The sequence below is a fragment of the Falco biarmicus genome, chromosome 2, assembly GCF_023638135.1.
Source record: "Falco biarmicus isolate bFalBia1 chromosome 2, bFalBia1.pri, whole genome shotgun sequence".
In the NCBI taxonomy this organism is placed as follows: Eukaryota; Metazoa; Chordata; class Aves; order Falconiformes; family Falconidae; genus Falco; species Falco biarmicus.
In genome coordinates, this window is record NC_079289.1 from 73,059,243 (window position 1) to 73,079,940 (window position 20,698).

At 42.3% G+C, this 20,698-nt stretch overlaps 1 protein-coding gene across 5 annotated transcripts in view; it reads left to right on the forward strand.

Moving 5' to 3' along the window:
* Window positions 1–15,860, forward strand: part of JADE3 (jade family PHD finger 3) — a 68,479-nt gene extending 52,619 nt beyond the window's left edge. For all 5 annotated transcript variants that reach the window (XM_056328046.1, XM_056328050.1, XM_056328051.1 and 2 more), the window contains 5 exons: window positions 892–1,059; window positions 6,511–6,627; window positions 7,079–7,552; window positions 10,776–10,893; window positions 12,421–15,860. In XM_056328046.1, the coding sequence (XP_056184021.1) occupies window positions 892–1,059; window positions 6,511–6,627; window positions 7,079–7,552; window positions 10,776–10,893; window positions 12,421–13,313 (1,770 nt within the window). In that variant the 3' untranslated portion in view covers window positions 13,314–15,860. The remainder of the gene's footprint in view (window positions 1–891; window positions 1,060–6,510; window positions 6,628–7,078; window positions 7,553–10,775; window positions 10,894–12,420) is intronic.
* The last annotated feature ends 4,838 nt before the right edge of the window (window positions 15,861–20,698 follow it).

Below are 20,698 nucleotides of genomic sequence, written 5' to 3' on the forward strand. Positions count from 1 at the left end.
GGAATGGTGGGATTTCCTCTGAAAGCCACCCTTCTGATAAACCTTTTATTTGGAGCAGCTGAGTGGAATTACACCTTGGTGGCAGCCCATGTTTTCAGATACACTTAGCTTAATATGTGTGTATGCCCATACAGCAGGATGTATCTAGATACATGTGTAGTTAACCATTAAAAACTGCTAGAAATTTGAATCAGAAAGCAGATTATTTTTTTCTTTTTTCCTTTTGCTTTTAATTCTCAGACCTAGCAAAACTTAAGAAATTTCTCATTTTTGAAGGGGTTAAATGCAGTACTCAGGAAATAGGCATAAACCCCAGCACCTGATAATTTCAGTATATACTGTAGTTTTTGTTGCAATGTTATATAAATATTTTTTTTTACGTAACAAACAATTCACAGAATTGTAACCACAAAGGCGGTTTAATGTTGCAGGAAACGGTCTTCAGTCAAACAGCTAACATCCCTTCACATCTAAATAGAATTATGTTAGACTGTAAAGTTATTAGCAGTATGTAATTGTGATTTTAAAAAGTATTAGATACAGAAGCAAATTTAAAGAAACATCTCTGGGTTTATTTCAAAAATTTAAAAGTCACTAAAAGCAAAGTCAGAGGTTAACACCAGTGGTGTTGTGCAGTCACAGTGGGTGTGTTTTACACTACAAACAAATAATATCAGCACATATTTTAAAAAGGAACCAACATAAAAAGACTGCTTTAGAAGCTGTTTATCTCTTTAATCACTTGACTCATTTTAAGTTTAAGAAATCAGAGAAGTATTAAATGAAGGCCAAACTGTGCCTTTACTATTTGAAAGCTTTGCTCTGGATGAATATTAACGCTTATGTGTGAAATGTTTCAGCACAATGATTTCAATACCTCTTTCTTCCAAGGCGTGCTATGGAATCTTAAAAGTACCCGAAGGGAGCTGGCTGTGTCGCACCTGTGTCCTGGGAATACATCCTCAGTGCCTCCTGTGTCCCAAAAGAGGAGGTGCCATGAAAGCTACCAGGACAGGGACCAAGTGGGCACATGTGAGCTGTGCTCTCTGGATTCCAGAGGTAAAACCTAATTTCTGCCTCTTTCTTTTGTATCATAAACTCCTCTCTGTGCTCCCCTTCCTTATTCCCTCCTCTGCCTTTTTATGTTCTCATGATTTAAGGTGTCTGTCTGGCTTAATACCGGGCTTTATTCTGATGAGTCTGCACAGTCTGTGAAGGCTGGGAGAGAGTCCAGCTTATGTTCCATTAATTAATCACTTTGTCCTCTCCATTTACTCAGCAGTCACTTCTTGGTGCCATTATGGTATCTGAGTGACCTGCTAGAAAGGGTACAGTGAACACTAGCTTACACCAGTTATGCAGCTTCATAGTCTCTCTTACTTTCTGAAGAATCTGTGTGCTCAGTTAGGTCTATAATTTATATGAATACATTCACTGTCTTTTTCTTTCCTTTTTTTTTTTAAAAAAAAAAAGACAAAACATGGCATATTTGTATAGGATGGATTCTAAGACTCGTAGTTAGGGTTTTTATTAACTAAACTTTTTCTGAGCAGTGGGGAGATGAGGCTTTTTATCTTCTTTGTTATGCCTTATAAGTAGAGGCTTTTTTGGTACACCTGCATGTGTATATGGAGAGTTTCATAATGAAGCTTTACTCTTTTTCCTCCATTTGAATCAAGTTTAGCATCACAGTATAATTCTGTAAACTGGAATGTTAGCTCATGTATAGGTAGGGTTTGTGTTTCATTTTATACTTGGAATATTTCTGTTTGCTTTCTGTTAAGATCCACAAATCCATTACAGTGGGTAGTTTAAGGCAAGGCAGTAGCCTGACCTGTCAGCACTGTGACATCAAGGGAGGTGGATGCCTTATTTTTTGAACCTTCTGCTCCTAAGTGCAGCCAGGCCTCACATTTGCAAAACTTTGAGGGAGATGTTAAGATTGAGTAATTTTTTAACGTAGCAGCTAGATGCAGTGTGTAATTCCTAGCTCTGTCTCAGGCATATATCTGCTTTTCAAGGAGATGTCTTTTATCTTTGCAGTTGCACTTTTCCTTTCAAGGGCTGCCCGTACTTCCCAGTTTCTTCTACCTTTAAGGAGAGAGGAGTTGAGAGAAAACCAAAATATTTATTTTAAAATTAAAAAACAAACAAACACCCAAAACTCCCGATTTCTCCTGTACTTACAGAGTGTCTTGACTGGAAGCTCTCCTGGCTCTGAGCAGATTGGTTTTCCTAAGAGGTCCTTTCTGCATGTGGTTGCCTTGATTCTCTTTCTAGCAAAAAAGGAAGTGGCAAGTTTGGGAAGCGGGCAGCAGCAGGGCATGGAGCACACACACGTTGCCTTCCTGCCTGCTCACCTCCCTCCAGCTGAGGGGGAGAAGCTGCCAGGGGAGCACCCAGGTGGGAGACCTTGGATCTGTCTGCTCCTACAGCCCATTTGATGGCTGAAAGTCTCTCCAGGCCTCGGGCACCGTGTCTCCTCCACACCAATGCCAAGTGTGTCAGGCATACTGAGGAGGTCGCACCTGCCAGTAGGGGTGGGAAATGCCTCTTGGATCCATTTTCTCTCTGCCTCCTGCATTGTAAAACAGCCTAGTTGCCAGAGAGGCCAAAGAAACCTTTGGGAATCTGTGCTAAAATGGCAGGTCAGCTCCTGGCTGGAGGGTCACTATGGCCTTATGTGCTATTGGGACAAGAAAGACCCAGAGTCTCAAGACCTGAGGATGGAAATTTTAGGGGGGAAAGCGTATTCTTATATACCTATTATTCTTCTCCCCAAGATAGTAGTGCTGGAAGTCCCCAAAAAGAAACAGATTAATTACAAAGTGTACTGCCGTTTCCTCTTGTGGAACCAACAAAATGGAGCAAGGCAGAATGAAGAGAGGAATGGGCCATAAACATGTCTGTGCCTTGTGATAAAAGGTTCAGAGGGACTTGTTCGGTCACCACTTCTAGGCTAGCATTGTTGCAGGCAATTGCACCAGGTGTTTTCCTTCATTAACTCATTCAGCACCGTCTTAAAATGTTTTTTCTTCCCTCCCTTGTGATCTTATGCTGTCAAGGCTTTCTTGACCCTCTCTTGACTGATTGGGACGTTTGACAGGTTTTACTTTCCACAGTGTACTCATTGGTTTATATCTTCTGCCTTTATTGTCTTTTAGTGTAAATGCATAGTCTATTTCATGTTTTCTTAGAAGGAGTTCTGTTAAAAAAATAATTAAATAAAGAAAACATTGAGACCAGAAAACTTGGACCAGGTGTTTTGAAATTCAAGGTCCCTCTCTGCCTTAGATAACCCATTACAGTTATGTCTTCCCTCAATCAATGTGGTGTTAGCTGAAGCAGAAAGTTATTTTTCATTGCTACAGCTGGAAGGGTATCAAACTGACTACCCTTAGCTGCCGTTGTGAGTGGCCGTGCTCCAGCCACTGGGCTGCCCTTCCCAGCCACTGATGCAGATCATTGTGCACTCCTGCAGCTGCGGCTGTCTGGTTAGCAGGGGCGCAGAGGACAGCAGGGTGACAATCAAGATGGCAGCTCATGTGTGTAACAGTCACAGAGAAGATGCTTCAACAGCCTATTCTTCACTCTATCCCACTCTTAAAACTGGTTCTTCAGAGTACAGCAGTCAAAATGTAACCTGATACAAGGTGAAGAAATAACAGAGAAAACAGCCACATGTTATAGCAGATGGATCATTTCTGCCGTGGGGTGGGAGGTTTTGGGAATGAAAAGGTTGGCCTCTCCACTCTCTGGATCCCTTGTGAGCAGTGAAGTTCAAACAGACTTTGCCTTGACTCCTCTCTTTGAATATCAGAAACATGCAGGTGGCGTGAGGCCAGTATAAATAAATCACACCTGACTCTGTAAGCGCCTCTTTGTGCTTTTACAAGTGGCGTAATATAAACAGGCAGCATTACAAGCTGAATAGACAGTGTTTCCAACATAAATGTTTCCTGACCTTTATGAGTTCCCTCTGGGGAAGGAGCAGGGAGAGCATTAAAAGGGACAGAGAGGGACAAGGAGAAGATCTATGTCAATTCCCAGCTCCTGCTGGGAGGCACAGTGGAAAGCTGGTGTTACTCAGTCTCCAAAAAAATTCACCAAAGATTCTTGCATCTTTTTGAGAGGAATATAGACAACCTGACAAGTTGCTACAATCCCTTAATTCCCAGAGGAAGTCTTGCCTCTTAGTGTAGTGGTAAATGGGATGAGAATTGTGGTCAATCTTTGTACAATATTGTTTCAGAAATACCTGTGTGATTTGTAACCAGCTGTGTTATGAGCAAGGTCAAGTTAGGTTGATGAAAGGCTCTTTCGTTTTGGAAGGAAAAAAGCTATATTTGATGATGTTTAAGAGTGCTGGACGTGATTTTGTGGAACCATTCAAGAATTTCAAGGACAGCTTTGTCGCTTTCCCATCAATTTATAGGAAGGCCACAATGGATTAAATTATTGGTCATCTCTACCTGATGAGGGCATCGCATATTGTCTGCCTATTCTCCTTCTTGTCTGGTAAAACCTGGACCCTCTCTGAAGCATCACATGATCTTCCTAATGAGGACTTCTGGAAATGGCATGCAGCAGGTTGACCTCAGTATATTCCGCAAGATGTGGACTGCAGTTTGGGGGATCAGAGGGTGAAGTACTGTAACAAATACAACTCTTAATTCAGTCAATTTATGTCATTCATGAACTGTTGATCAACTTTTGCAAAGCTATCTTTTCCACCTACTTAAAATGATCCTTAGAGCAATGATAAGGAGAGAGTAGCAAAATTAGTCAGCCTGAGCATAGCAACTATGACTCTCAGACTTGATTAACTTAGCACTGGTATCTTTGGATAAGTCTGCTTTACAGAGGAGGTCTGCTGAAGCAAAGCCTTCCCTCCTCGGAGATTAAGAAGATTTTAAAATGAACACTTGCACCAAGTGATTGTTGATGTACTCCCAAAGGGAAGCTAGGAAATTCAGCTTGGACTACTGGCTCTTGTAAAGTCAGTGGTTTAATTATTACATGTTAAACTAATTCATATAACCTGGATTTCCCTAGGAGAGTCTTATTATGGAGTTAATCTATGAAAATTACTGTAGCATAATGCTCTTAAAGTTTTCTAGGAAAAAAAAATTGCTGTTCAAATCTCAGCCTTAATGCTTTCTTAAGCAATCAGCTTTATTCTGGCCTCACAGTGCCACAGAGCATGACCTAGGAACCTCCTTTCTTTGAATTCTTAGATCTGACCCTTCTGAGAAGTAGGCCTCTATCCCAGCACTGGAAATACAGGTCTGCTCTGTACAGGTGGATTGTTCATAGAAAGTGTGGAGATCTTCCTAGTGAGAATCAGCATTGTATTTCTGCTTCAGGCAGGTAGACCTCCAAAGCACACAACTGCTAAATTCCAAAAGTGCTCTGTAAGCATCAAAATCCAAGCTTTTGGAGACTGGCGTTCTTGGGACAGAGCACTTACCTCACTGAAATCTTCTGCTATGTGCCATTCTCATACTGGCCCAGTTCTGCATGTTGGTCATTCAGAGCTGGCCAGCTTTTTGTTTCTGCCCTTGGATAAAATTTGTCTGTCAGGAGTATCTCAGGGAAGCCTATGGAGTTAATTTATGTCTGTTTTGGTGTCCAAATTTTGGAGGACAGTCCTTGTTTCTGAGTATGGACAACAGGCAGCTGAGAAATTTCTATCACAATGGATATGTGGATGTTAGTATAACAAAGAATAGGAAAAGGTATCCTGCGCTTATGTGAATTTTTTTCTTTCTTTTAGTATTAATATCCATAATCTGGTCTACCAGAGACAAATGGATCATCCAGACTAAGTATGTGAAAACTGGCACAAGAGAATATACCATGCTTTGCAGTAAGAGAAGTTTGTTGTATTCTTTCTCAAATTATACTCGATACAATCTGTAGTTAGGAAAGTGTATTAGAATCACATCTTGCATTGGGAGCACTCGGTGGAGAGGCAGAGCTTGGAAGTGAGGCTTTCCCTGGCTGCTGACTGATAGATCTGGTTCTGTCCCGAATGGTGAGCTGGCAGAAGTAGCTGTTGTAGCAGATCTGTGGATCTTAAAGAAGTAACTTTCTGGGTAAGTATGTGTTCCTGGTTTGGTCCAAGTAGCTTGTAAATTGGTACTTTTTAAGTTAGACCTGTGAAAGCAGCAGAGGGAAAAACAGCAATCAGAAAAAAACACAAACCCCAGAATGGAACTGAAATAAGCATCACTTACTGTAGTCTCTCAACTTGTTCGTAACAAGGCATGTTGTAAATGCCTCAGATGTTTTGAAGAATTGCAACTTTTTAGCCACCAGGTTAAACTAGTAGTATTCCACACCATTGTTTTCATGTGGGATCTTTTAGGGTCCCTTGCTGAGAAGTATAAGCACATGGAACTCTCACAGTGAGATGAATGTGTGGTCGTATTTCCTCTTCTGATATTAATGGAGAGCTTGTTTTTATTGCCTTGATAACTGCTTTCAATGCTGTTTTTTTGTTTACAGGTCAGTATTGCTTGCCCAGAAAGGATGGAGCCGATCACAAAGGTGTCTCACATTCCACCAAGTCGATGGGCTCTAGTATGTAGTTTATGCAAACTGAAAACTGGTGCTTGCATTCAGGTATGTACTTGTCCTGTGGTGAGCCTATGTGAGAAGGGCAGTTTCAGTTCTGAATTTTGCTCTTCCTGTGTTCAGAGATGCTTCACAATGCAGGTGACCATTGGGTAGATGCCTACTTCTTTACACCTGTTTACTATCAAATTAGTTCACTAGCACAGAGATTTAGGAGTTAGTCTGAGTTGCCTTCTTTTGAATAAGGCTGAGATGTATAAGGACTGCTACTGTGTGGGCCAGAGATGGATAGAAATGTCCTTCTGTTGAACACTGTTCACAAACAAAGTACTAAATCAGGTACCACCGGCTTCAAGAGATCAACGGCTATTTTTAAGAGTGCTTAGGAAACAGATTTTTGTAGGGATAGACTTTCATATAATTAAAATGATTCAGTCCTTTTTTTCTGCTTTGTTGCTGCTGTTAGTGATTGAGGTTTTTTGTTTTATTTCGTCTGTAGTGCTCCGTGAAAAGCTGCATCACTGCCTTTCATGTCACCTGTGCCTTTGAGCATAGTTTAGAGATGAAGACTATCCTGGATGATGGGGATGAGGTTAAGTTCAAGTCGTATTGTCTAAAGCACAGCAAGAACAAACAGAATGCTCTGCCTGATGTTGATGAGCACCCCAAGAGTGTATCAGACCAGAAGCAAACGGAGAGTGAGAAAACCAGTTTGCGAGCCCAAAAACTCCGAGAGCTGGAAGAGGAGTTTTACTCACTAGTTAAAGTGGAGGATGTTGCAGCAGAACTTGGCCTTCCTAAACTTGCTGTAGACTTCATCTACAATTACTGGAAATTAAAGCGAAAAAGTAACTTTAACAAACCGTTGTTTCCTCCCAAGGAGGATGAAGAAAATGGCTTGGTGCAGCCAAAAGAAGATAGTATTCATACTCGCATGAGGATGTTCATGCATTTGAGGCAGGACCTAGAGAGGGTAAGAATTTAACTGGTAAAAGTTTTTCTTTGTTGACGAACAGAAGTGGGAATGTGGGAAGCACAGGGAAGTGATTTTTAAAATAATATTTAAAAAAAAAAGTAAGGCCTTCAACTCCAGGCTTTTGATATGCTGCACTGCCTGTTCCCTTCTCAGTCCAGTGAGAGATCCAGTGTGAAAGAAGTGCTTCCTGACTTGCTTACAGGTTATTCCTTACGTATTTTAAGATGCATGTTTCTATACACAGTGGACACATTTCCTAATTGACTCTTTGATTTCAACTTCAACTGAGTAAATGTTTAAAAAAAATTGAGTAAATTACTTTGACCCAGCTGTAGTACTTGCTAGTGATACAGATTCAATACCAAAAAATATGACTTTAATTAAACAAAAGTGCAAACAGCAAAGGAATGGGACAGGCTTAACAAATTCTTATCCTTCCACCTTCTGTCTTGGTATGGAGGGACTCTTGATTTGTAATTAAAAAGGCATTTTGTAATGTTTATAATGGAATGGTAAATAGCCAATTCTGGATTTGGGTAAAGCAGTAAGTATTCTTTGGTTGGGTATGCATTAAGCTTTTGGAGAATCTTAAAAATGCATTAAAGCAGAGCTTCTTACCCTCATGGTTTGAAGACAAGTAGGTGGAGACCCAGATGGTTAACTTCCACAGTGACGCTTTGGCTCCACACACAGAGAACCCTAATGCTGGCCTGTACTCCTACCACTTCCCATGGCATCTGATTCAGGAGTATTACTCACCTCTCTTCTTTGCTGGTGTCAGCTAGTCCCAGGTAGTGGGCAGGCTGAATCACTCATCACTGTCTTGACCTAGATGCTTTCACTGCACGTAGCTGCCTTAGGTGCTACGGTTGGTTAGCGGTCTGAAAAGAACTCACTGAGTCTACCACTACTTGTGTGGCTTTACTGAGAAGGAGGAAAAGGAAATTACCATTTTATCAGCTCTTATCAGATTGCCAGCTAGCTGCTATTTTGAAAATACGGAATCCATCAGCAAAATTCAGAGCAGGAATTTATTAGGAAGGCATACAGGGTGCTGCCTTTTGGCAGCTGATGAGGGAGGAAGCCAGGCTTTGCCCGTTAAATTGGCCTGTTGGCTAGTGATTGCCTGCAGTTTTCAAGTGTTTAGAGATAGATAGCGAATGTAAAAAAAAGTAAAGTGGATGTGCTAAATGTGTTTCAGAGACATTGCAGAGGAATGGGGAAGGAAAAGCAGAAGAGAGAAAGTAGTGTTGTATGAAAAGGGAAAACGGTAGCGGAGGGAGAAGGACATGGAAATACAGGGAGATAAGTGTTGGAGCCAAGATCTCCACTTGTCAGTGTAACTGTTGTCTTGAATCTAGTCATAATCCATCTTGGATCCCCTTTTCAGGACTACTTTGGATATAGATCCGTATTAAAAATGAAAAACAAAATCACTCATAACATGCTTCAAATGTAGGGTTTGAATTTTGGGATGTTTTTTTTCTTTCAGGAAACTATTTTGAGATTTTTGACAAGGTGGTTGGTTTGCATGAAATTTTGTTGAAATTTATGTACTTATTCTGAGAGGAGGTAATTCATAGTTTAAAACATTTTCTCTCAAAGTTTCTGAACTTCTTGTGCCCGAAGACTTTCTACTGTTATATCTTGGGATGAATATAGATTTGGGAATCTTTGAATTTCTTTTCTGGGGAGAGAGGTTCCAGTTCTGAACAGACATGGTAGAGTGTGGAGTGAATTATGTTCAGCAAATATCTTTCAACCAGCCCCTATGCTGGTTTTGTGTTCTGAAAGCTCTTTGAAGTGTTTATCAAGAACTTTCAGTTCCTCTTCCTGTTCTCATTACATGAGGTAGAAATTTTGCTATCAACTCTAATAGTGAATTATATGGAACTGAATCACGGGATGGTTGGGGCTGGAAGGGACCTTTAAAGACATGGACAGGGACGTCTTTCACTACTAGATCAGGTTGCTCGAAGCTCTGTCCAACCTCACCTTGAACTCTTCCAGGGATGGGCATCTACAGCTTCTCTGGGCAGCCTGTTCCAGTCTCTCACCACCCTCACTGTAAAAAATGTTTTCCTCGGGTCCAATCTAAACCTACCCTCCTTAAGTTTAAAACCATTGCCCCTTGTCCTGTCACTACAGGCCCTGGTCTGTCTCTGTCTTTCTTATAATCCCCTTTCATATAATGAAACACCACAATGAGGTCTCCCCAGAACCTTCTCTTCTCCAGGCTTAACAATCCTAACTCTCAGCCTTTCTTCAGAGGAGAGGGTTTCCAGCACTCTGACCATGTTTGAGTCCCTGCTCTGGACCCATTCGAACGTGTCCGTGTCTGTCTGGTGCTGAGGCCCCCAGAGCTGGATGCAGTACTCCAGGGAGGGTCTAACCAGAGCATAGTAGGGGCCCAGAATTGCCTCCCTCTGTCTGTTGGCCACACTGCTTTTGATGCACACCTGGATGTGGTTGGCTTTCTGGGCTGTGAGCACACGTTGCCTGCTCATGTCCAGTTTCTCACCCACCAGTACCCCCAAGTCCTTCTCCACAGGGCTGCTCTCAATCCCTTCATCCCCCAGCCAGTACTGATACTGGGGACTGCCCCGACCCATGGTAGGACCTTGTATTTCACCTTGTTGAACCTCATGAGAGTCAATGCCATGGAGTCAGCCAAAATGTGTACATTGCACAGGAAGCCATAGTGTTCTTTTAGAGGTGATATGCATGTTAGTTTTAGTCTAAACAGGCTGCCTCTCTTGGGTAGCTTTGTAAAAAGTTTTATTTCAAAATGTTGCAATAATTTTAGGGGAAACATAGTTTAGCTGTTAAAAATTATTCTATGAAACACTTTGCAGGGAAGTTCTGGGAGCATCCCGTATTGCCTGCAGTAGTAGCATCCTTGGCATTGTACACAGTGGAAGCAGGCTTACAGACGAGCAAGTCTTAGAAATTACTTTTGACTGGAATTTTGTGGTTATTCACTCTTCTTAGACGAAAATATACAGCAGAGTATAGTCAAGGCATTCACAAGATTGGCAATTAAAAAAAAAATCCAGGATTTTTTTAAATTCATAGTTACATGTGTTTAGTAATATTCACAAGAACATTGCCAAGGGATTTTGCACATAATGTTGTTTAATTCTGGTTTTGATGCACTTTTTAAACTATTTCAGGATTTACTTTCTTATTGCTTATTAAGTCTCCTGCTGTTCCTCCATAGGTAAGAAATCTCTGCTACATGGTAAGCAGGAGAGAGAAACTGAAGTTATCTCACAGTAAAGTACATGAACAGGTCTTCAATTTGCAAGTCCAGCTCATTAATCAGGAAATTGCTGCAGGTAACGATATAAATGTAAAATATTTACAAATTCTGTCTGTATTTAAAATAAAAAATGTGTTCTCTTTATGTTCCTGCTTAGTGTTTCTAACACTGTAAATCTGCTTTTAAAAACTTTCTTCAAGTACACGGTCAACGAAAGTAGCAACACGCACAAACCTCTTTTAATCCCTTAAAATATTTACTTGGATATTTCTTTATTTTATGGCTGTTTCTGGCATGTGCCTATTACTTATCAATCGCTACGGCATCCAGATAGCAGAAATGAGCTAGTGGTGATCTCTAGGTTTTTGCTTTCTTAGGCTGCTAGTTCATGGTGCTGTTTCCTCACAGCAAGCTCTGTGGCACTCGAGCCGAGAAGGTTTTTCACTTGCTGTCAGTAGTTTGTTCCTTCAGGCAAAAGGGAAGAGGGACTTGATAGGAATTGCTGCTGTCCTTATGTTGCCTTGCATGATTGATGAGTAGTGCAAAGAGGCATTTCTTAGCTCACCATCCACAGTTACTCTTCTTCCTTCAAAAAGAGTTTAAGTACTCTGGGTTTTAATAATGAACAGTAACTAGGTAGGAATGTTGATATACCAAAACCCACTCTGCCCTTAATTTTTATAGCGACCATTTTGTAATAAGGAATACAACATTTGGAAAGAGGAAGGGTATACATTACAGTGCAATTACGTGTTGTGGGGCTTTTTAATCAGGAAGTCAGCTGTTTCTTTAGTGTGAAATTAAGATCTCTCTGTTCCTTCAAGATACATGCTATGTTTTTAATGACCAATTTAGAGTGAAGTCTTTGTGCTTTTTTTGCTCTACCCCTGAAACAAGGGTAGGTTTCATTAGTACTGACAGGGTGGGGGTTATAAACTGCTATAGATCATACTAGTACTTCGTGGAAGCAGCAGGACTCTAATAAAGCACTTTGGTTTTGTGTAAGTGCATTTTATTAGAAATGTCTACTAAACTCATTTTATATCTTTACACATAAAAGTGCTTTTTAAATGCTTATTGGACAAGCTTGATAGCTACTTTGCAATGGGTGCTGTATGCGTATAATACCATAAAGACTAATATATTGGGCTGAAAAGACTTTTAAAGTGTAGAGGATTTTATAATACAAAGCAGAGGGTTGAACTAAGTCCAAATTGAAACTCAGTTTGAAGCATTGTTTTTTCTTTATCCAATACTGAATATGAACTTTTTTTAGCTTTGTTGGAACTACTTCAGTCATATCTCAAAACTCGTTCAATTCACTGGCTTAAAGCCCTGTAAAAAGGGCACATTGTTGTTTTTAATGGAAATGTTAAAATGCTTACCTAAATTCTGAAACGGTGGATCATTTGGAACAGTTTTCATTATCCCAACTTCTCTAATGTCCTAAAATAATTTCATGCTAATTGTTTGTAAATGCTTCTTACTGTTGAATGACCTTCTAATGGACTATAAAACTTGTTACAGATAACAAAACTATTACCCTCTTTTAAAAAAGCTTCTTTTTTTTTTCCTCCTACCCTCTCATCTCTTCCTCCTGTAGGCCATACCCTGACAAGTGCACTAGAGAACACACTGTTCTACCCACCTCCCAGGATCACCCTGAAGTTAAAAATGCCCAAATCGGCACTAGGAGATTGCAAAAATAACTCACTGAAGCCTGGAAACAGACCGCTTTCTCCTGACAACAACAGCACTGTTTACAGCAAACGGAGCATGCCAATGTCAAAGGAATCGTTTGAAATTAAAGCAAAATCTTACGCCAGGTATCAGCATGATAGCAGAAGTAACGGGTCGCTGGCAGGGATCGGCAAGCCTCGAAGTGAGGTGAAGGATTCTGTCCCCACACAGATGCTGGAGTTTCACCGGGGCCAGCCATCCGGGAAGCCCTTAGCACTCCAGGCTGCTTTGCATGGACAGTCTTCCATTGGGAATGGGCGGGTGCAGCAGGAGAACTCGAGGCTAGCGGCCAAATCCAACGGTCTCATGGGCAGGGCTGGAGATGTGAGCCAGAGAGACAGCTCCAGCCAGACGTCCTACGAACAAGAGTCTGTGCTCACGGCTCACTTGGCCAGCCAGAGCGGTTTCAGAAAATCCACCATAGAACATTTTAGCCGGTCCTTTAAAGAGGCTACCAACAGTCTGGTGAGGACCACGGAAGATCTCCGATGCTGTGAAAAGCCAACGAGAAGACTTGCGACAAAAGATCGCTTGTGGAGCAAGCAGACACTTGAAGGTGCTCCGTACCAGGACAACGATGGGTACTGTCCTGACTTAGAGCTGAGTGACTCTGAAGCAGAAAGCGATGAAAACAAAGAGCAAGTGAGGTTAAGACGCAGTAGCTCAGAGAGAGAAAGCCCAAGTAAGGACTTTGGAAGAGATTGCCACAATAGAAACAAAAAGAACATGATTTCTCACAGTTCGGTACAAAGGTGATTAGAAGCCCCCACGGGGTAATTCAGCCTTTATGTATTCCAGTGTACCAGTGCAAAGCTCAGCATCAAAAGGTTCCAGAAAAACAGTCCAGGACCTGTGTTAGGAAGAGTTGCAGTAGGGGATGGGGGGAGGGGAGAGAAAGCGGAGTAGTTTTGTTCAACTGTGAATTGGCTTGCTGTCTTCGCAAGGTTAACTCAGTTACTGCAAAGTCATGTGTAAATTGATGTGTTTTATTAGAGGGTAACATCTGGGAGAGCACGAAGCGGTTAATCTTTGCATAAATTCAGGAAACTGCTTCCCCCTTGCCAGCTTACATGCGCGGCAATGTGTTCATGTTACGTCAATCTTGTGGTGGTGGACAGGTATTAAAGAAATTCTTGCATTGCTCTATGGCGTTGCAAGAGACTGCAAGCGGAGACACTGAAACTGCATTCTTAGGGCACCTGCCGTATGGCTTTGATCCAGCAACGCACTCGCAGATGTGTTAGGAAGTTAAGCATGTAAAAAGTCCTGCTGGTTTCCCCCGGGAACATTTGTGCTCAGATCTCCCGGCACATGCCAGTGTGTTCTGCTGGATCAGGCCCAAAGTGACTACTAAGTGACGATCCTCTCCTACAGGAGGCTTTGAACTGCAGTGGCGTTTGCAGGCTCCTTGCGGAGGGTGGAAGCAGGCATCACTGGCGCTGCCAAACTCGCTGACCTCTAGACGTGCCCCCCGTTCCCTGCTCGTGCTGAAGGTTGTTTCTCTTCACAATAGTTTGCTTATTTTGTAAATATACAACTTCTAGTACTTCAGTTTTTTTAATCTCTGTACATAGTTGCTTGTTGTGGGATGCACTTGTAAATATTTTACCCAGCTAACAAGTACAGATGGCTAATTTTGTGGATAGTGTTTACAAAAGTAGATGTACTACTTCAAAGAAAAATGCTATTTGACACTTACATTTAGGCAATCACCGGTGATGCCAGGTTCCTCTTGAAACTGAGATATCATGTCCAGAGGTGTTTGTACCTGGTATTTTTAAAATAAGCTGAATTAGAAATAATTTTGTCTGAACTTTTTATGCAGGCACAAATTTTCAACCCTAGTTGCCTGAATACAGGTGTAGGACCCTTACTTCTGGCATCTAGGTCTGTAAAATTTTAGCTGGTCATCATTTGGAGTATGTTTTGTTTGGTTTTTTTTAATTGCTGAAAGTCTATTATTTTATTAAGCTGCTTGTCAACCTCTGGATCAGTTGCTGTTTCCCAAACTAACACTTTTTTGTATGTCCTTTAAAATTAGCAGTTGTTAAGTAGTGATTACATTTCAGCCAGTACTGAAGAAGCAAAAAGGAAAGGGAATCCTTGTCGGTTTGTTTCAATGACAGGATTTTTGTTTGAATGCAAACAAAGTTCTTGTTTTCCAGGTGGTTTTCTGTTGATCAGCAAAATAACTGCACTGTTTTTCTCTGAAATGCTGTACATTTCGTAAATACGCAACATCCTCTGTCCCCACGTCACTGGCTGAAATGGGCTGTAGGTTGTATAGGGCATGTCATACGACATGTCGTTTCTATGTAGTGTTCCCCACCCAGCGTGAAGATGACTATGCAGAATCCAAACAATCACCTGTTTCTTCATAACCTTTAATTTATTGCTTTTAGCTTGGGAAATGGCAATGACATTTTCAGATTTGTTTTAAACTTCAAAATCTTCCTAGTTGCAACAGGACTAGCAGGTCAGCAGGGTCTGGAGGACTTTTCAGTAGTGAAAAAATAATAATAAAAAAAAAAGTATACTTGGCAATTCTGCTCTGTTTGCTTCATGCATCTTAATTTTAATATTTTTTTTCACTTCTTGATTTTATGTATATTTGTGTAATTGATCTTTCTAGAGCTGTATCTTCAAAATTATTTCTTCTGGTGTAAATATGCAGTAGCATTTTAGGTTTCCACATATTTTATTTTAACGGGAAATGCTTTGTGTTCTAAGCCATGGGTCATTCAGAATAAGTAAACAAATGTCTGTTCATTTGTATTCCAGTTCTGATTCTCTTAGTTCTCCTTCAATATTTATTAGTAATCCTCTCTCACTGGTCATGAAATCTTATGAAGCTTGTATTGGGAACACTTATCTGGGAGGTCAGCAAAGTGTTCGTATTATTTTGTGGCCAGAAGTGTATGACAGAAGGGAGGGAAAATGGTGCTTCAGCAAAACTCAGTGTTTCTGCTCTTCTGGGGTTATAAATTCAGTTGTTTCCAGTCTGGGCAATGGTTTTGCTAATTTTTACATGATTTTAATATATAATATGAAGGAGCCCTTGGTTATGTAGTTCTCAAGTATTGTTCCCAAAGTGCATTTGCTAGTTTTTATTGTGTGTTCGGTGGCTAACTGTTTGAAGTATTACCTCTTAACCTTATTTGTCAAATTTTTTTGTGTTTTTGCATTTTGTTTTATATATATAAATATATATATATATTCAATTTTCCAAGATGGACTCGGTCTTTTTCAGATGTCCCCTTTTTACAAGTACTTTTTCATTAAATTATGAAACTGCTAACAGAATTTTCATTTGTTGTGATTTATTCAGGGCTTTATCCTCTGTGTCTGGTGGGCTGTTAAACTCATCAGTCTAACAGCAGTACTATGTCCATCAGGAGTAAATTATTTCTGCAGAGTTGGCAATACTTCAACAAGTTAAGTATCAAGAAAAACCTTTCCCCTTCAGCCTCCCAAAAAGCAGTTGCTGAACACTAATTTGCTGTGTATAGCAAATAGTCCAAGCTTGGCTTTTGTTTCTGCCTGGCTGAGCAAATGCAACAGACCATTTGCTACCCTGGCCTCACTTTTTAATGTATTCGCTTATGCCGTAGTATGACTGTTTTTCCCTGGTTGGACAAATTAAGTTATAAAGGAGGAGCCGTAGCCGGGCCTTCTGTCTCGTCCCTCTTGTACACTCACACACACGCACGAGTAAATACTTAACAGCCAGCTATTGCCGTGTGTGTGCAAAATCGGTGCAAGCAAGTGCCGGGGTGGATGTTCGGTGTCGGTTTTGCGTGACCTTTTGCTGTAGTTCCCCCGACTCCCACAGGCCGGTGCTGTGATACACCTTGCTGCCAGAGAGGAGCTGCTCCCTCTGCCAGAGCAGGGAAGAAGGCAAAACTTGAGGAGGAAGATGAAAAGAAAGGAGCAGGTGTAGCTGCACAACCAATCTGATAGCATCCTTCCTGCTCCGACCGGCTTGGGTAGCTGGCAGCGTTCAAGAGAGATGGGGGATTTGCAGTCTGTGTGTTGGAGGCAGCTGTGATACTCCTGCCTGCGGTGGGCAGGGTGAGGTGTGAGCTGAGCAGCTAACGTGCTTTGCAGCCTGGCTTACAGGCAGTTGGCCCCGGCAGGGCAGGAATGGAGCTGGAGGTGGGCTGGGTGAAATGGAGCAGCCAGTCCCTCAGCTGAAAAGGAAACTGGAGGGGGGGGGGGGAGGAAGTAAAAAAGCTGTAAAGATAAGGTGTATACAGAAGAGAGTGAAAACCAGCATTAGGAAGAAGCAGTAAGTGTTGGATTGTCAGCTGTTTTTCAGGACCAGGATTTCTCTTTCCCTAAAGGCATTCTTGCAACAGATTTCAGCAACAGACTTCCTTTCTGTGACTTTCTAACTGGTGGCCTCCTATTCCCTTTGTAAGTACAGTCTGCTGGTGGCTGGGATATGGGAAAGACAGGGCCGAGGAAATTGGTATGTCCATTTTGGAAACAGCTGCTATTGGTTTGTAGAGCCTTTAAAAATAAGTATGTGTTGTTACTTGTTGGTGGTAACTTGGGCCAAGCTCTCACAAGCACTAGTAGGGCCTTGCATGGTGGTTCCCAGGACCATCATTTCCACATTTATGTCCCTGTCCAAAGAAACGTTTCTCAGCTGTAACTTGTGTGTGCCATTTGTAGAGTATTTTCTCATCACCGTGAATCCCAAGCCACAGAATGAGAAATTACAACTGTTAAACTATTAAATAGAAGCCTGAAACATTCACTTGGTTTTGATGCGATACCTCGTGGGTGACTAGGCCGAGGCATACAGGCTGTACTGCAGCCACCCCGTGTGTACCTGCTACCAGGGAGGGACTGAGCGTTACCAAGTGTTCAAAGCCTGCCTCTGTGAGCTGCAAAGATAATCCAGCGAAACCAGTCGTTTTGATCGTTGTGAATTTTGATGATCCCAGTACTTGCGAAGGTTTAGCACTGCAGGGAATTGACACATCTATTAGGAAAATATGCTTTTGATGTGAATTAATGAGCAAAATTAAGCTGCTTGCACAACCTGGAAGCTTGGCATGCAAGGGAAAAATACTGGGGAAGGGCAGAGATGGAAAACAATAGAGTGCCTCAATGCAGCCGCTTTAGGAAGAAATGAAGACTCATGGACTTCTGGTTTCATGAGAGATGCCCTGCTGCTGCTGCTTCTGAATCTTCCTTTCTGCCAGCTTCACAGCTGAACAGGCTTTTGCCCCTCCTGGGGTGCAATTCTGCAACATACCCCTCCTGCAGAGACCATCCTGGGATAACTGCTCCTGGGCTCCACTCCTAACCCAGCTGGTGCATCTAGCAACCACTGGACTCTTCCGGAGGGATGTGGCAGAAGTGGATGGAAGTGGCTGCAAGCACAGCCTTCTGAAACAAAATGTTACACGGCAGTTGGATAAGCTGTTTGAAGACAGCAGATGTGCATGCCTATTTCTGTTCCTCAAGTTAGGCCCTCTGCAGATAGTTTGGATAAGTTTGCGTGACTACCTTGTGTAAGGAGAAGCAGCCCCGAGTATTTGCCCATTAGTTTTCCTGCCTCTTGTGTACAGCTTCCAGATAATCTTTCTCAAATAGGCTGCTTCTGGCTGGGAAGATCTCCTGGATCCACCTTGCCCTGCCCTTTCTCTGGGACTCTTCTTTTGTTTCAGGCTGGGCAGACCCTCCCTGCCTTCCCATTGCTTTCTCAGCAGCCCTGAAGCTGGGCACCTGCCTTGCCTAGGCTGCCTTATCTGAGACATTGTTTTAAATCTTGAGTAGTCTCTGTAATGACACCTTTATGGTTTCTTTTGGCTTAACTCTCCTCAAGACAATTTTTCCCCAGTTGCTGCCCCACCCACCCTCACCGTGGGGAAGAGCACTGGGCAAGGCAGGGACACAAGGTATATTTTGAGAGTTCCGTAACAGCTCTAGAGATGCTCCGCTGACCAAATTGGTATGCCAGTGTCCTGAGGAAGAATTTTAAACCTAGCGCAACAGCAATGTATAAAGGGAGATGCCTTCAAGAAATTTCCTGGTCATGTGGAAGCCTTTCTGACTAACATCAGGATATGGCGCTCTTATTTTCTGTGGTCTCAGCAACCACAGGGAGTCTGCTGGAGTAGTAACTATATATATATATATATATAAAGTGTTACATGACACTTGGGAAAATGGCTCTGGTTATACCTTTGGAAGTGCAGGCCCTAGTGAGGGAATGAGACATCTGCGCGGGAGGGGGGAGGTGTATGGGGTGGAAATCGTTAAACTAGCCCACTCACTTCACCTGAAACCACAGTATCTGGTTGCATTCCTTTGTAGTTCCATCTCTCTTATCTCTGAAGGGTGGTGCTGAGTAGTTTGGGAGCCCCTGGCCTGGCATCACTGGTATGTTTGGCTCCATTTGCATCTGGTTGAATGGAGCCTGACCAAAGTACTTCCGCTCCTTACAAACGATGGCTCAGTCATTGTTCTGTTATCTCCTTTAAAATGGAGTAAAAGCATTATCTTACCCTCTTCCTTCTCATCACTCCTACAAGAAGCCAACTGTCTGTACTGGCTTGAGGAAGCACAGAGGCCAAAAGCAGGATGAGTCAGGTGGTGCAAATATCCATAAGCAAGTTGTAGTTTGCACTCGTTATGAATGGCTTATACAGAAAACAGACTTCTCTCAAATTGTCTGGTTGAGAGTGCTAAATTAAGCTCAGAGCAGTCACCCCAAATCTGCAGTTAATTTGAAGTTTTCTTCTGATTTGGGCCTGAAGGAGGGCTTGTGTGCCTGAAAACTCCAAACACTGAAAGCACTGTTGCTAAATCAACTCCTTGAATGAAAGATGCTGCCTTTCCGTGAAGTCCTGGCTCCCTTGCACGGCCTCCGTTGTGGCTATGATTTTGCAGCTGCCGTAGCACATATCAATGCTTTTTTGGGGTTTTTTGTTTTGTTTTTTTTTTTAAATCCTGAGGCAAGCAAAGTGCAAATCCGGGTCACGTGGGGTACAAAGAGCAGAAAAGTAAGGCATTAATGAAAAATGTCCTGGCCAGGCTCCACTGAAGAACACTTTCTGAAGTGCCCTGTTGCCCTGCTGCTCCAAGCGCAGAGCAAAGGGCTGGAAAGGCACAGGCTGGGCACTCGAGCTTTGTGAGGCTTAAGGAGGCAGGAACTAGGACTTGCAGGTGCTTCCTGACAAAGAAGTTGGAGGTGCAAGTGTGACCATTTGAGGGGTGTTTGTGAAACACTTGAGAAGCTGGCTGCATTAGGAAGGGTCACACGTTTGCTTGTAGCACTGCATTCTTAGGTGTGAGATGCTTTTTCATGAGACTGTGGCCAGTATATAAGAAATGGTACTGAAAAAAGTCTGCATAATAAACCGTGATAAGTGGAGAGTACCATTGCTGGTTCTGTGAGAAAAACTGGACTTTTAAGGCTAAATGCTTCAATATGACTTCATGGTAATTTGGTGCAATCCTTTTTAGAAAATATTCCTTGTTTGAGATTCTTAGTTCATTCTGCATTAACTTCTGTGACAGTGTGACAGCAGTGGGTGTTAGACTTGATGTAACACGTAAATCAGTCGATGGGCATGAGTCTGCTGTTTAGCACCCTCGTGCCACTTTTTCCCAAGGAGGCATTTGCAAAGTAGGGAAATGGTGTACTTTGGCCAACGTTCAAACTGTATGAGTATTTAAATACGTGACTGTGATCATCCAGACTAGAAAACAGCTGAGACTTCTCAGCAGTTTGATCTCTCCTGGACCTACTTCTTGCTTACTAACACATAAAAGCATGATGCAGACACACAGGTCAATTCCAAGAACTATACTTGGATGAAAACAAGTGCATGGCAGTACCAACTCTTGCTTTCCAGCCAACTGATGGCAGTGATTGATCTCATGTTTCTACCTCTGCCTTTGCTTGGTGTCAGGGTTTTTTTGTTTTGGTTTGTTGTTCCCCCTCCCACCTTGCTAAAATGCAGTACTACCTGCTAGTGGTAAATTCCCACATGCACACTATGGTTGCCCTAATGGATGTAACAGCAGGGCAGGGTTACGCCGAGGTAGTGGCTCTTTGGGCTCCAGCGCCCTTGGCATAGTCCCTGCTCTCAGCCGCACCTTGCCCTGCTGTGGAGGAGGCC